The sequence below is a fragment of the Plecotus auritus genome, assembly GCF_963455305.1.
Source record: "Plecotus auritus genome assembly, chromosome: 15".
Taxonomy (NCBI): Eukaryota; Metazoa; Chordata; class Mammalia; order Chiroptera; family Vespertilionidae; genus Plecotus; species Plecotus auritus.
In genome coordinates this window covers 5571917-5587226 of record NC_137781.1, presented here as the reverse complement: position 1 = coordinate 5587226, position 15310 = coordinate 5571917, and the positions used below count along the sequence as shown (strand labels likewise).

Below are 15310 nucleotides of genomic sequence, written 5' to 3'. Positions count from 1 at the left end.
CTGTGCAGGAGGCAGCTGATTGACTGCCTTACTGACTCTCTCATCGATGTTTCTAACTCTCTATCCCTCTCCCTTCCTCTCTGTAAAAAATCAATATATTTTTTTTTTAAAAAGGGACACGAGGTGAGCCTATACTGGCCACATGGACTCGCTGGCCACGTGGACTCACTGGCCACCTAGACACCTCAGTTTCAGTGGATGGTGAGGACAGAGCCTGCGTGGAGTGGGCCGAGGAAAGACAGAATGTGAGGAAGCGACAACATTTCATTTGGACAACTCTTTCGGGAAGTTTTTCTGTGAAGGGTAGCAGAGGAACGGGCAATAGCTAAAGGCAATGGTGGGGCCGGAGCAGGAGTCTATTTAAAACAGGAATATCCTCCAGCACACTTACATGCCAACGGGAATGACCTATCGAGAGATGGAAGATGCAGGAGAGAGAAAATAACTACAGGAGCAAAGAAGCCAAAAGGTGGCGCGAGCAGGTGCAGGAAGGAGCTGGCCTTTCAGAGAAGCAGGAGGAGAGGCAGCCCATGAGCACGGACAGATGCGAGTCACGTGGCTGAAGGGCTGAAGAAAACCAAGAGAGGTAAGTTCAGTCCCACAGACGTGTGACTGCTTCTGGACCGGATTGTGTCTTGACCTACAAAGACCCTCGGAGTCCGTCGCAGTCCAAGTCCTCCCGTTCTCCTTTGGATTCCCACCCGGGACTTGTCGGGCCTCCCTGCCTCTGGACTCTCTTCCCTCCAAGCCGTCCTCCTAGACTGGCGAGAGCTGCCTCTGTTTCCACTCCTGCCCTCCCCTGCGTAAAACCCGAGCGCACGCACAAGGCCGCTCTTCAGGCTCCAGTCCATCGCCCTGCCCCACCCCCAGGCGGTGCTGCAGCCGCATTCCCGTCGCTTGCCGTTCCACGATCTTGACAGCCCTCTTCAGGCTTCCATGCCCTTGAACATGCTGGCTCTCCTTGAAATGTCCTCCGCCCTGGCTCACACGCTCCACGCCCATTTACCCAGTGCCGGCACCCCGTCCCAGCACAGCTGTCCTCCTCGCCTCGTCCTCATCCCCGCCACGGTTCCTACATAGACAGGACTGGAGCGTTCACTGGTTTGCACCGTAATTCCCTTCATCTGCCTATTTCTCTCAACATCTGGACACAGCACCTCCTGACTCATAGCAGGTGAACACAGGTGCTCAGATCCTGTGTTGAGTACTAAATGACAATGAGGAAATCAGCCCAAATGTTTTGATGGGGCTTAGCATCTCCTCTCCCATTCCTCTGTCCCCAGGGCAGTCACTGTGGCCGCTGAAGGGTACAGGACCAGCTGTCTGTAGCCATGGCTCCTTCCAAAACTACCTTCGCACTCAGATGTCACCAGGCAAGCTTGCTACGTGAACGGTGGCACATTATGAAGATGAAGCGGAACGGCCTGACAAGCCCTCCGGAGGAGACAGCTGAGAATGTGACAGCGGCTGGGGGCTGGCAGGTGTTTGCAGGACAGCTGTGATGGCTCCGCCATCCAGGAACAACCAGTCTGATCCCTCTAGGGACAACTGGCGCTTGCCAGCTCCCACTACCCCAACTGCAGTACGTGCTCAGCAGCGTTTGTCTCTGCGGTGGCCACAGCGCCGCCCGCTCTCCCACCTGCACAGCACAGACGGCACAGATGGGCGCATGCTTCCGCGCGAGAATGTGCAATTACACCCAGCCCCTCCAGCTGTAGCAGTTCCCAGGAGAAAGCCCGAGGGAGGGAAACAATCCTGGCAGATGACTGTCTTCCATGCTGGCACACACACTCAGTTCTCCCAAGAGCAGCTGCTGGATCCACGGCCTCTGACGCCTTTCACGGTCCTTCCTGGGACCCGTGTATTTGAAAAGCATTTGGTGAGATCAGAACATAAGGCAGTCATCAAACAGGATATATTTACGTAAGAAAATACCAAGGCTTTATTCTGTTTTCTTATAAAGATAGCCCTGCTTGCTGGCTACGTAGAAAGGGTGTACACAGTTCTCGTGAGTCAACATGAGTTACCTGCTACAGAATGCACACATAATGCCAAGGAAGGGGCACGAAGGGGGTAATGCTCTCATCTTCATAGCAATGAAATGCAAATTAAAACAAAAATAACTGAACTTAATTAGTGCCGGCCATTCCCACGGGGAAAAGCAAGAGGGTTCTAGGACAATCAGTAGTTTTTTCTGGACACAACAGACTTCGGACAGGCTGAGCCGCCGCACTGCCCTCTCAGCCCGCCCCGGGTGAGGCGCACGGCCCGTCTGGAACCCGCAGAGCTGCTGCCAGGAGCGTGTGCTTTCGTCCATGGGCAGGGAGGGCAACGTCTTGGAAGACCCGAGCGCCGGGCTGCGGGAGGCCCTACGTGCAGCAGTGCCGCATATGGAAGTTGACGACGTACTCCGCGTTAGTCCTCTGCACAGAAATAGCAAAGGGCTCAAAGGGGTGGAACGTGAAGGCCACGAGGCGGCGCACTGTGTGGTTGATGGGGCGGCCCAGTAAGCCTGCCTGGATCTCAAACTTGAGCAGACCAGAGTCCCGAGCATAGAACCTAAACAGAGAGAGAGACAGAGAGGACGGTGTCCATACTCACCACCACCTTGAGATGGGCCTGCTGGGGAGTCCCTTACACCAGCCCCAGCGCGTCAGAACTGCAAAATCACCTCCGGCTAGTCAGCTCATTTTGGGGCAGGGAGACCACGAATTTTACTATGTTGTCCTAAGCCAATAGGTCGCTTCTCTTTCCCAAGACAGCCCTTAGCTACAACCTCAATTACAGCCTCCCCGTTTCCCAAAGCTATCCACCCCAAAACTGTCTAGGCGAGGGCTAGAAATGAAATGTGAGCCATGAGCCCTGGCCGGTTTGGCTCAGTGGATAGAGCGTCGACCTGCACACTGAAGGGTCCCGGGTTCGATTCCAGTCAAGGGCATGTACCTTGGTTGCGGGCACATCCCCAGTAGGAGGTGTGCAGGAGGCAGCTCATCGATGTTTCTCTCTCATTGATGTTTCTAAACTCTCTATCCCTCTCCCTTCCTCTCTGTAAAAAATCAATAAAATATATATATTTTTTAAAAAAGAAATGAAATGTGAGCCATGTATGCAATTTAAAATTTCAGGTAGCCACATTAAAAAATGTTTAAGGTGAAATTAAGTTTAATAATATATTTTATTTAATCCAATATTGACATCCGAAATATCATTTCAATCTACAGTCAATATAAAATAGATTAATGAGATATTATACATTCTTTTTTGTACTGAACCTTTGAAATTTGATATGCATTTGACATTTGAGCAAATCTCAACTTGGACTGGCCACATTTTAAGTGCTCAATAGTCACATGTGGCTAGTGGCTACCATATAGGACAGTGCAGATCTACACTCATACTTGAGTATTTCATTTTTAAGAATAAATTATTTTATTAAATTTACTGAAAATAAACTATTTTGAAAGACTCTTCACACACAAAAACAAAATACTAAGTAGTTTTTAATTTTTCATCTACTATAGTAGATTCAAGACACACCCTCCATCCCAGTTCTTAAATACCCATAATGCAAAGTAAGTGCCCTGAGGTACTGAGCACTACAGATGATCAGCGGGGTTAGGGGTTAATTGAGGGAAGGTCTAGAAAATGAAGAGCCTGAATTAAATAACTATAATTTCCCCTTTGGGAAGCAAATATATAATAGACATAAATATATTCATATCCTTTGACTCAATAATTCCATTTCCAAGAATTTATAACCTCAGAATTTAAATGAAGTCAATAGTGACATGAATAGAGATGGCTACTACAGCATTAGCTCTACCGGAAAAAGGCAGAAAGAGGATCAATGCTCAGTAACAGGGAACAGTTAAGTATGGTACATCTACTTGATGGAATAATGTGCTGTCATTAGGACTGTAACTGTGAGGACCATGTAACAACACGGAAACCCATTTATGAGATAAAAGCCGACTACAAAGTATCATGCTGACCACCATACAACTGTGAAATGCAGACATGCATGCTGACAAAGACTAGAATGGAATGCCCAATAAAGGTGTCATGGCATTACCTCTTCAGAGGCTTCTAATACCCTCACAGTTCCCACTTTAAATTACAAGTCAATAAGAATCACAAGAAAAAACCCTTTAGTCAGGAGCAATGGCATTTCCAGATGTGTTAATTAGGTTAACTTTTCAAATTAGAAAGGGGAGGAAGTCAGAAAGGAGAGGAGTTGATCTCATGCTATTTGACCATATCAAATGAGACCCACTACATGCTTTTAGTGTGTGAAAAGTACATTCACCTTACCCACATAGTCCCCAGCACACAAGAGGCTTATAATTTAAAGTGAGTTGTCTGAGCTTCTAAATCCAACTATCAGTTTACAGGGAAGATGGCGGAATGAGAAAGACAGTAAATACTACTCCAGGGATGCAATGAGCAAAATCTAGGATGTGTGGGACTTTACAGGATGAGCAACCTGGTTTCCCCGGCACTTCCGCTGTCAGGAAAATAAGAGGGAAACAGTACAGAATAAAAAAGACAACAAAATAGCGACCAAATGCAATGCGGGCACCTTGTTTAGATCCTTATTTGGAACAAACAAACTGTAAAAAGAAGACTCATGAGACAACAGGCAAGTGTGAAATCTGCTCAGATATTTGGGGTTCTCAATCAAGTTTTCCTCACTTTCTCCAGATGAAATAATGGTAATGAGCTTGCATGTTAAGTCCTTACCTTTTAAAAACGCATACTGCAATATTTAAGAGGAAAGTGTTATGACACCTGCGGGTTGCTTCAGAATAATCCAGGGTGGCACATCGCGAGGGAGAAAGGAGGTGGTGGTAGAAAGAGATGAAACAACCCTGACCACCAGCTGACACTGCTGGAGCCGGTGATGGGCATATGGGGTTTATTACACTCTTCTGTTTTTTATGGGGTTACATTTTTCCAGAATAAAAACATTTCAGCTGGGCTTTGGAACTGGCCTGCAATTGGAATGATTACTCATACAGAATCACTTTACACAAGCCTACTTATGAAATACTAACTACACTGTTTCCTGTGGAAAAGGCTCACACTCCACCTCTGGGCTCCAGGAATACCCAGCTGCCCTGAAACAGCCCCCGTGGCGACAATGGTGCCACCCCGCCAGCACCCTTCACAGCCCACAAAGCCACACACGCTCCCGACGTGGAGCCAGGTGGGTCTGTGAACTGGGCGTCTATGAGGGAAGGGACTGACTGTCGGAGGTTAGATGCGCCCCTCCAGCAATAACACTGAGATATTTACAACTACATTCCAAATCTACGTCCCCAAATTCCCCAAATGAGGAAGCCTGAGTTTCTCTAAAACCTCCTGTTCCCCATACTGTCTCTGCTATCATTCCCCGTAGGTAAGTGGGCGGATGAAATCATTTGAGCGAGGTAAAACTTCAAAAGCTGAGCCATAAACGTCATTATGAGGTAGTATTAGATTACTAAATGGAAAAGTATGGTTTCCTGCCCTGAATGCCTTTCAAAGGAAACACGTACCTGAACTGGGTGTTTTGGTGAGAAGCAGAGTGGGAGTTTTACATTTATGCGACTACTGCCTATGTGATCAAATCACCCACCACGTTACAGAAACAGGCTCCCCTCCCAATTCAGCCCACGAGTAGAAGGGACACAAGCACATAAAACGATGCCCAAGGAGAAGAGGAGAGAAAGCGGCCATGACCAGCCCCTGACCACGCGCTAAGGACTGCCGTCTGCAGCTGCAGCGGAGACGCTGTACCTGATCGGGTGATCGCCGCACGTCTTGGGCCGCTCCATGACTGACACCCACTTGTCATCGTAGCTGAAGAGCGACAGGTCGAGGTAGGGGCTGCCGCTGTAAGACTGGGCGCTGATGGGGAGCTGGCCCAGCAGCCGGCGGACTGCCTCGGTGTGCCCTCCATACTTGGCGTTTACGATAGTGTCTTTAAACCTGGAAGAAAGCACCAGTGATGAAGGCTGTGTTTGCGGACACATGTTTTTTTAAACTGACAAACGTATGTCTAAAAACAATTCATTCTGCCAGTAAAAGTCCGGATATTGACTGAAGTCAGAACTCACACATATCACAAGCCTGGCTAGCTTCAAATACTCTCAAGAAGCAGAAAACAGAATTAGAAATGGGGAACATTACTTTAGAAAAGTAAAAAAAAAAAAAAAGACTCTACACACAAGTTTAAACTGCGTATAACTGTTGTGGTTGGTGTTTGGCTGCTGGCCTGTCACTCTGGAACTTCCCTTTCCCGTCGTCCTTGGAATTCTCTCTGCTGCTCTCCACTGTCAAACTGCACCATTCTTTTGTGTTTAGTGGTAAAATACATCTTCCAGATGCTTCCTCAGAAAAGGTGGGTGGGAGGTAATTATTTGAGACAGCATGTCTGAAAATGTCTTTGCTCCATTGATTATTAGAATTCTAAATTAGGAGTCTTTTTTTTTTTTTTTTTTTTTTGAGAAGTCTGAGGGCAGGATTTTACTGGCTTCAAGCTTTCAATGTTGTTGATTGGTCTGTCCAATGCCATTCTGATGATTTATTTTTATTTTTTAAATATATTTTATTGATATTTTTTACAGAGAGGAAGGGAGAGGGATAGAGAGTTAGAAACATCGATGGGAGAGAAACATCGATCAGCTGCCTCCTGCACACCTCCTACTGGGGATGTGCCCGCAACCCAGGTACATGCCCTTGACCGGAATCGAACCCGGGACCCTTCAGTCCGCAGGCCGACGCTCTATCCACTGAGCCAAACCGGTTTCGGCGATTTATTTTTTTATATGTGAGATTTTCTTCTGAAAATCTTTACAATTTTCTCTTTATCCCCAATGCTTCGAAGTTTCATGACCACATGCCCTTCACTTTGATTAATCCTTCTGGAATTTGCCAGATGGTGGATCGCCTGGGCAAACCCTCTAGCTTCCATCTTTTCTCTCCCATTTTCATTCTCTTATCTTTTTACATTACTTTCTTAGAGAGTTCTCCAACTATATCTAAGGAATTTTAAATTTCTAAAGTGTCGCTGTTGTAGGAATGTTCCTGTTCCTATAGCTTGAATTACTTCAGTGACCACAATGTTGTTTCTTTATTCCGTCTGTGTTAGTTTGGTCTCTATACCGTGCAAGACAAAGACTTTCTTAAGTGACTCAGGATCCTTGGTAACTTATTTTCCCTGAAACATTTCTTCCAACCGATAACGGATCCATTGTCATTTATCGCCACCAAAAGATTTTTGAAGACTATAAAATTGAGCATTTAGAGCCATGCGTTGCCAAGAAATAAAAAATAATTTTAATTTATATAGACCTTATATTTTTGATGCAGCGAAGTATGGTAAGATGATAAATAAAATGTTACATTAGGAGAGGATTCTGTGGGGGAGATGACATAGATATACGGACTGGAGGAAAAGATTGTCATATGGTTTTCTAAAGTAAATGCCTATTGATGTCACTGCCACAGATTAAGAAGCTTTAAGAAGAATCAGGCCTGTGCAGCGGGTGGAGCAGCTTACCGGCGTTGGATCTGCCTCGCAAAATTGTTGCTGGAAGCCGAGCAGGGAAACTGGACCTCGCTGTGCAGCGTGGCGTTCCGGAAGAGGTCACAGAAGTTCTCAAAGAGCTCCAGAAGCTCATCGGACGTATTCTCAAACACGGCGATCACCTCTGTTGTCACCATATTGTACACCACGAAGAAAGATGCCTGCAGGGAACAGAGAGCGCTAAGGGGCAGCGGAGTAGAACGCCATGCCTGGCCAGCATCACTTGGCTGAAAATTCAGGCTACCCCGGGGAAACATGAACTGCCTCTGCTCCAGCACCACGGCTCCAACGTGGCTCCCAGTGTTTCAGGGGGAGGTGGAGGCGCGGGGGGCTTTCTTAGCCAAGGGCTTCGTGTGGCCAGATGTCCCACTGTATCTGTGCTGCTGAAATGATTGAATTGGCCGGCATCTATGTATGAAAAGGCTTTCAATCTTTCATTTCCAACTGTGCAAATCCAGTATTTTTCCTTCCAAGTGTTTACTCCCCACTTGCTCCCAGCCCACCGTGAGATGGATAAAAAATGCTTTCTTAAAATGCCAGATTTAATTTCCTCCCTGCTGAGAAAGCGATTTGCGGCCTGTGGTGGCCTGTTGGCAGATTATGTTCTCCTGTATACATACATACAGCGGAAAGTTCAATGTCGGGGCATCTGCTTTTCCTCTGACCATTTCTAGCATGCAGAGAGCCGCCTTACGTACGCTTTGCCCTAAAACTGCCCAGGCAAATTGAAACCAAGCAGGGAACTGCTGCTGAGCAAAGGAACAATCAGAGAGGATTTTCCAGTTCTGTCCTAAATGTTCTTTCAGCCCAGGCACTTGTAAGATACATTTGGGACTGATAGCGAATCTCAGAGGGGGGACCTCACAAGCACTCAAAGGCCATGAAGGACCCCTGGGTGACAAGCCCTCTCCCTTTAAACCTCCAGGGCTCGGCTCAGCGGACAGGGAAGCACCGGAACCCACCGTTTTTGTCAGCGAATGGAACAGTGTAATCCATCCGCAAGCTTCTAATGGGACTCCAGACGTTCTCAGAACACTGAGATTAGTAGTCCTCCTCCTCTGATTAAGTTTAAATCTCCATTAACAATTTCTGGTGCCATTTGGCCCACCTGTTTTACTAGTCATTAGTCCTTCCCAGAGCTTGTATTACATGACTTTTGTGAACCCCTGGAAATTAAATTTGGCTGCAAATTAAAGAGGCTGGGGGGTAACCTGAGACTAATACCCCTCATATTAGCAAGGCTTGGTTTGGATGCACTTTTTACTCATTAGCCTTATTGGAACCCAGCAAATTAAACTGAGGAGGAAAGACAGCGAAGGCAGAGAGACTGGGTTTAAAGTTACAACCTCTGGGAAGCCAAGCACAGAGCCCTAGTAATGTTTCTGGCTGCAGCTTATTATGGCTTTCAGAAGTAAATAGGTCATGGGTTAGCAAAGGAAAAACGGATAAGCTCAAAGGCAGCAATTACAGACATCTTATTTCCTCCAAAACAAAAAGGCAGATCAGCTCAGACCTACACAAACATGGACTCGTGTTCTTTCTGCAGACTGGGACCACACTTTGATCCTATGAGGGCTTCACCAAGATCTACCATCATCATGTGACTACAGAATTACACAAGCATCTCCTAAGCCTCCCTCCAGGACATTGGGAAGCACAGGACAGGAGGCTACAGAAGTCGAGGTCTCACCGCCAATCTCCCAGGACAGTAAGATGAACTAGTCAGGGGTCCTCAAACTTTTTAAACAGGGGGCCAGTTCACTGTCCCTCAGACCGTTGGAGGGCCAGACTATAATTTAAAAAAAAAAACGATGAACAAATTCCTATGCGCCCTGCGGGCCCGGGACGAGTCGGCTGCTAAGCAGGACAGGCAGCGGCACCCGGCGGGCCGGATAAATGTCTTCGGCGGGCCGCAGGTGGCCCGCGGGCCATAGTTTGAGGACCCCTGAAGATGCTACCCCATGACGGCTCCACAGGTGCCTTCATCACGGACACGGAAGAAAGAGAGTCCAGAACAAAATGATCTCTAAACCACAGCACTCCCCATTTTTTAAACAATTCATAAACTACGACTCAGAAGAAAAATGTCAGAAACATTTTACCCCGGATGGCTGGTAAGGCCTTAGGAGTAAGTGCCCTGTAGACTCTCTTAATGGTAGAATCAGCTGCAGGTCAAGGAGCGATACCAAATTCAGATGACTTTGTGGTTTACTGGTTTGCTCTCTGTACAGAATTTGCAAACTAGCATCTAAGCCAGGAGACAATCTGGAGCCAGGAGCATGGGGCAAAGGTACAGAAAGGTGGTCTCTTACTCGGTATGGAGAGCTTCTTAAAGGGAAATGCCCTTGCCCTGGCCAGTGCTGCACACTGGTCAGAGTGTGGGCCCATGCACTGTAGGGTCCCAGGTTCAATTCCCAGTCAAGGCCATGTACCTGGGAGGCGGGTTCAATCTCCAGCCCTAGGTGGGGTGTGTGCAGGAGGCAACTAACTGATGTGTCTCTCTCACATCGATGTCTCTCTCTCGCCCCCTCCTCCCTTCCTCTCACTCTCTAAAAAATCAACGGAAAAAATATTCTTAGGTGAAGATTAACAAAACAAACAAACAAAAAAAGAGAAATGTTAAGATTACCCCGAGTTTCAACACGATGTTTCAATCCAAGAATCTTAAAGGTTCCCGTGCTCTTACCAACATCTTATTCCCGTTTGAGAAATGCCTCTCTCCCCTACCAACATCTTTCACTCAAACTGAAAAAGACCTCAGGACCTGGAGTCCTGATGAATCACTTGGGGGATCCAAAATTTGGGATCCTTTTGATCTTTCACTGCTCTACAACCTACCTTTCAGCACATGGGCAAGGTCAAGGTAACGTCACAAAACTTAACTCTGAAATGAACTTGCCTAGTAGTTATCTTTTAAAGGAGACTTAGGAAGAAGTATAAGGGCATTAACCATTTAAGCAGGAAAGAGCGGCTAGATTTCCAGAGGGTTTTCTTTTTGCGTGTGGTGGGCTCATCCTTACTGCCAGAACTAAAACAGCCGGACTAACGAGGACAGTCTTACAAAATCAAGGCAGGATTACCCATAGGCAGTCCACACGTTAACCTCGGAGCATTTGGGCTTCCACCTCAAGGGTACTAAAAATGGTCTGCCGTCCAGCCGGCATGGCTCAGTGGTTGAGCATCAACCTATGAACCAGGAGGTCACGGTTCCATTCCGGTCAAGGGCACATGCAGGCTCGATCTCCAATAGGGGGCGTGCAGGAAGCAGCCAATCAATGACTCTCTTTCATCATTGATGTTTCTCTCTCTCTAGCCCTCTTTCTTCCTCCCTGAAATCAACAAAAATATTAAAAAAATAAATAAATAAAAATTAAAATGCTCTGCTGAAGGTAGAGGGAAATAATTACAGAGGTGACGATCTACATGTCAATGGCTTGAGATTTAACTTGCATTTATCCAAAGAAATATATGTGGCCAGAGAAAACCAGAGCTGTTTTAAGTTTGGCTGAGCCCTAGGATCGCAAATATTTAAGATTACAAAAAACGTGCATTTCTGAGAAGTTGGCTGTACACCAAGGGAAAATCCGTCACGTTCTGCCGAGGAGACTGGGGCAAGGGGGGGGGGGGGGGTGACAGGCAGGACAGCACCTCCTACCTGTGACGGGTCTGTGACCCGCAGGGTGACCACGTCCTCGCTAGTGTACTTGATGAACAGATGGTTCTCGTCCAGGAGCTGCATCTTCCACATGCGCAGCTGCCGCAGTTGGTCAAAGTACTGGAAGAAGCGCCGCTTGGCCATCGCGCTCCCATCCTGCTCCGCCCGGCGCCACAGGTAGACGAGCAGCCGGTGCTTCAGGGAGTTGATGAAGGGGTCCCTGAAAGGGTTGGCCATGCCCGTCTGGCTGTCCCGCTGAACCTCCGGGAACACGGCGGACACCGTGAGCAGGTCGTCCTCATAGCAGAAGCGGCCAATGGTCCTCACGTCGATGAAAGTGCCTTCGGGAGTCACCTGGAAGACGTGAATGGTCTGCTGCTGCACCGACAAGATGGCCAGGATGTTTTTGTACAAGTACAGCCCCTGGTTGTGAGACAGGACCACTTTATCACACTTGAAGGTGCGCGTGTCACACAGGCGGCCAGTGTGGAGGTCAATGATGTGAAGGGAGTAGTCCTCCAGAGGGGACCGGGGGTTGGGGGTCACGGACTCGCTGTTCCGATACACCTCATAGAAAGGAGGGTGGGGCTCGTCCGGGAGGTAGGCAGCTGAGCCCACGATGACACAGCGGCAGTCGTCGGTGAAAAGGCTGCACTCCCGGTTCAGGTGCTCCCCGTTGGCCGCCACGTTGGTAATGTGCAGCAGGACAAAAAACCGCTCAAAGAGCCGCCCGCGGATGTTGACTGACCGCTGGTCATTGCCATTGGACAGGATCTCCCCCTCGTAGCCCTGCAGCAGGTCCTCGGCGGCCTGGCAGCCCTGGTACTCATAGATTTCAAGAGACGTCTGGTCTGAAGAGAAAGCAATGAAGTAGCGCCCGTCGGGTGAGAATTTACGCAAGAAACAAGGCGGCTTTTCCACGTTGACCACTGTGAAGTTGGGGAAGACGTTCTGGTGGAAGACTCGGACCTGGTGCCAGTGGGTGCCTGCCTTGCCGGAGCTGATGCGCCGGCGCTCCAAGCGGTGGATGACATTTTGGTTCTGGATTCTTCGAGGTTTGATGGTGGAAACATGATGATCCATTGTCACATCTCTACATGGAAAAGTCAAGCAGAAGAAAACAAAATGTAAGTTACCAAAACCTATACAAGTCGTGCCGAAACCGGTGTGGCTCAGTGGATAAGAGCGTCAGCCTGCGGACTGAAAGGTCCCAGGTTCGATTCCGGTCAAGGGCATGTACCTTGGTTGCGGGCACATCCCCAGTAGGGGGTGTGTAGGAGGTGGCTGATCGATGTTTCTCTCTCATCGATATTTCTAACTCTCTATCCCTCTCCCTTCCTCTCTGTAAAAAATCAATAAAATATATTTAAAAAAAAAAAAAAAAACCTAGACAAGTCAAACAGAACCCCCTCCTTGTACCCTGCATCTAGGAGCTCCCAAGATGAGAGGGATCAGCATTTCCCCTTCTCAGATTATAATCAGGAAGCGGTCCTGACATTTCTGAGTCTAGAAACAGATTTGAGAGGAGGACCTCATTCAACTGGAATATCTTCAAAACATGCTTAGCTGTTGGGAACAATCAACAGGAAGAAAAAAAAAACCTACATCTGCATGAAATTTGTCCAATGTAAGAGTCACATTCAATGTCCATTTATTTTAAAAGCTTTTATTTATTTACTTATTTTAGTATTGGGCTCTTAAGATGTCCATACTACCCAAAGCAATCTACAAACTCAATGTAATCCAGATCAAAATCCCAACAGCATTTTTTGCAAAAAAAAAAATAGTAAAACGCATCCTAAAGTGCACGTCATCTCAAGGAACCCCAAAAGGCCAACAGTTTTCTAAAAGAAAACAAAGGCGGAGGACTCACACTTCCTGATTTCAAAACACATCACAGAGCGAAGGTCCTGGACAAAGTGTGGCACTGACAACATAGAGCCCAGAAACACACCCTTGTGGATATCAGCGTGAGGGTCACCAAGTTCAGGGAACCCTAAACTAGCTAACATGCTCCTATCCTTCCCTTCATAGGCTTGGCCTGCCTGCAACTTTCTCTCTGCACTTGGCTTAAGTCTATGGCGCATGTGATGAGCGCGCGCCTGCCCAGTCCATACAGACATTACGGTCTGTAGGCCCGTCACAGCCCTGGGCACACCTTAAGCCTCCTGTCCTGAACGCTGGCCCTGCCTCACGTCCTCAAGTTCTTTGCCAAGTCAAGGACCCAACGGCACGGGGCTGTGCCCTCTGCCAAGGATGTATCTCCTCTGGCGCTGGCAGCTTACGGGCCACCACCTCCAGGAAGTCTTCCCGGACCACCCGACCTAAACCGGGCCTCCCATCAGGTTTGTGTCCGCCTCCTCCAAAGGAATTGTCCCCATGTGAACCTGTACGTTCGCTTGCATGGCTCTGTGCTTACTGCTGGGCGCCCCGACTACACTGCACGCTCCAGGCAGGAAATAATCACATCTACTTCGGTCCCCTCCGTTTTCTCGGGGCCCCGCCCTGGCACACTGTGCCTTCGGCAGGGAATTTAGGGAACAAATGCGAGCCTGGCTGGAGCGGGCCGCTGGCTCCCTCTGTGTTCCTCAGCAAACCTCCTCCCTGGGCTGGGTCCCAGTTTCCCCCTGAGGGCAGGTGCACACAGCCCTCAACTGCTCATGACGGCTTCCAAACCTGCAAGGATCGAGGGGCGGGTACACCCCCGCAGGGGGCGCCCCCGGAAAGAAAAGCCAGGGGCGGGGCCTCAAGGGGAAGGGCAATCTGAGGGAAGGCGGGGGCTGCAGGGCCTCCCCGTCAGGCGGCGGCAGCCCCGGGCGGTGACCTGAGGCGGCCTCGGGGAGGGCTTGACGGGCTGGGAGGCCGGGCTTGGGAAGGAGAGGTCCTCACCTGTGGGTCCCGGCTCAGAGGGCCGGGGTTAGGGACCCCCAGCCGACTCTGCGCGCGCCTCCCCCGGCCCCGCCCCCGCCATGCTTTGGGACCCGGCTCCGCGACCTCAGGCCCTCGCTTCCGGCATCCACCGGAAGTGCGGGGTAACGAGAAGCCACTTGAGGATAGCGCGCCATCCAGCCGGGACCTGGGAAGCGCTACAGCGCACCCTGGTGTCCGGAGGGGGGTAGAAGCCAAAGAGACCCAGTGACTGCCAAGGAAAAAATTCACTCAGAGCTCCTAGCAGGGCACCCAGGGCAATGTCTCTGCGCCCGCTGGGCACCTTTGCAAAAACAGACATACAAGCCGGTGTGGCTAAGTGATTAGTGTCGGCCCACGCACCAAAGGGTCTCGGGTCTGATTCCTGGTCAAGGGCACATACCTGGGTTGCAGGTTTGACCCCGCCCAGCCGTGGTCCGGGTACACGCTGGAGGCAACCAATTGATGTCTCTCTCTCACATCGATGTTTCTCTCTCTCACTCTCTCTAAAAAAATAAAATTAATTTTTCGCCTTTTGATTAAATGCACCATTTCATTAGCTGAGGAACCTAAGTAACTGTGAATGCTTTTGCTCAAAAAGCAATCGAATATTTGGATTGGGCTACGCCCGAAGTCAGCGCCACCAATATAGGGACCATTTCTGTATTGCAACTATTGATCCCCGAGGGTTAACACAGTGCCAGGCACACAGGCACCCAAGAAAGACTTGTTGAATGGGGGGTGGGAGCAGCCGGGGAGAGGTCAATGGGGGGAAAAGGAGACTCGTGTAATACTTTAAACAATAAAGAATTTAAATTTTAGTCCTAACCAGTTTGGCTCAGTGGATAGGGCATTGGCCTGCGGACTGAAGTGTCCCAGGTGCGATCCTGGTCAAGGGCATGTACCTTGGTTGCGGGCACATCCCCAATAGGGAGTGTGCAGGAGGCAGCTGAATCGATGTTTCTCTCTCATCGATGTTTCTAACTCTCTATCCCTCTCCCTTCCTCTCTGTAAAAAAAATCAATAAAATGTATTTTTTTTAAAAAATAATTTAAATTTTAAAAAATATATTTGCTGAATGCTGATGACAGTCTTTTGTACGCACAGAGCGGGCCTCGGTGGTGGGGTCACCTCCAAGCACACCAGATGTTCCATTGTGCTTCCACAGCTCCTCAGCC

The 15310-nt window shown here is 48.8% G+C and overlaps 1 protein-coding gene across 2 annotated transcripts; it reads right to left on the bottom strand.

Annotated features, from left to right (window-relative positions):
• Nucleotides 1–1896: 1896 nt before the first annotated feature.
• Nucleotides 1897–14252, bottom strand: DET1 (DET1 partner of COP1 E3 ubiquitin ligase). 2 transcript variants are annotated; one of them, XM_080651700.1, is made up of 5 exons: nt 14115–14252; nt 11226–12318; nt 7544–7731; nt 5779–5970; nt 1897–2559 (listed from the first exon to the last, which is right to left on the bottom strand). In XM_080651700.1, the coding sequence occupies exons 2-5, from the start codon at nt 12306–12308 to the stop codon at nt 2370–2372; spliced, it is 1653 nt and encodes a 550-aa protein (XP_080507826.1). In that variant the 5' UTR covers nt 12309–12318; nt 14115–14252; the 3' UTR covers nt 1897–2369. The 2 variants fall into 2 exon arrangements, with proteins under 2 accessions (XP_080507826.1, XP_080507827.1); XM_080651701.1 differs by lacking the exon at nt 14115–14252 and adding an exon at nt 13099–13912.
• Between the last annotated feature and the right edge of the window lie 1058 nt (nt 14253–15310).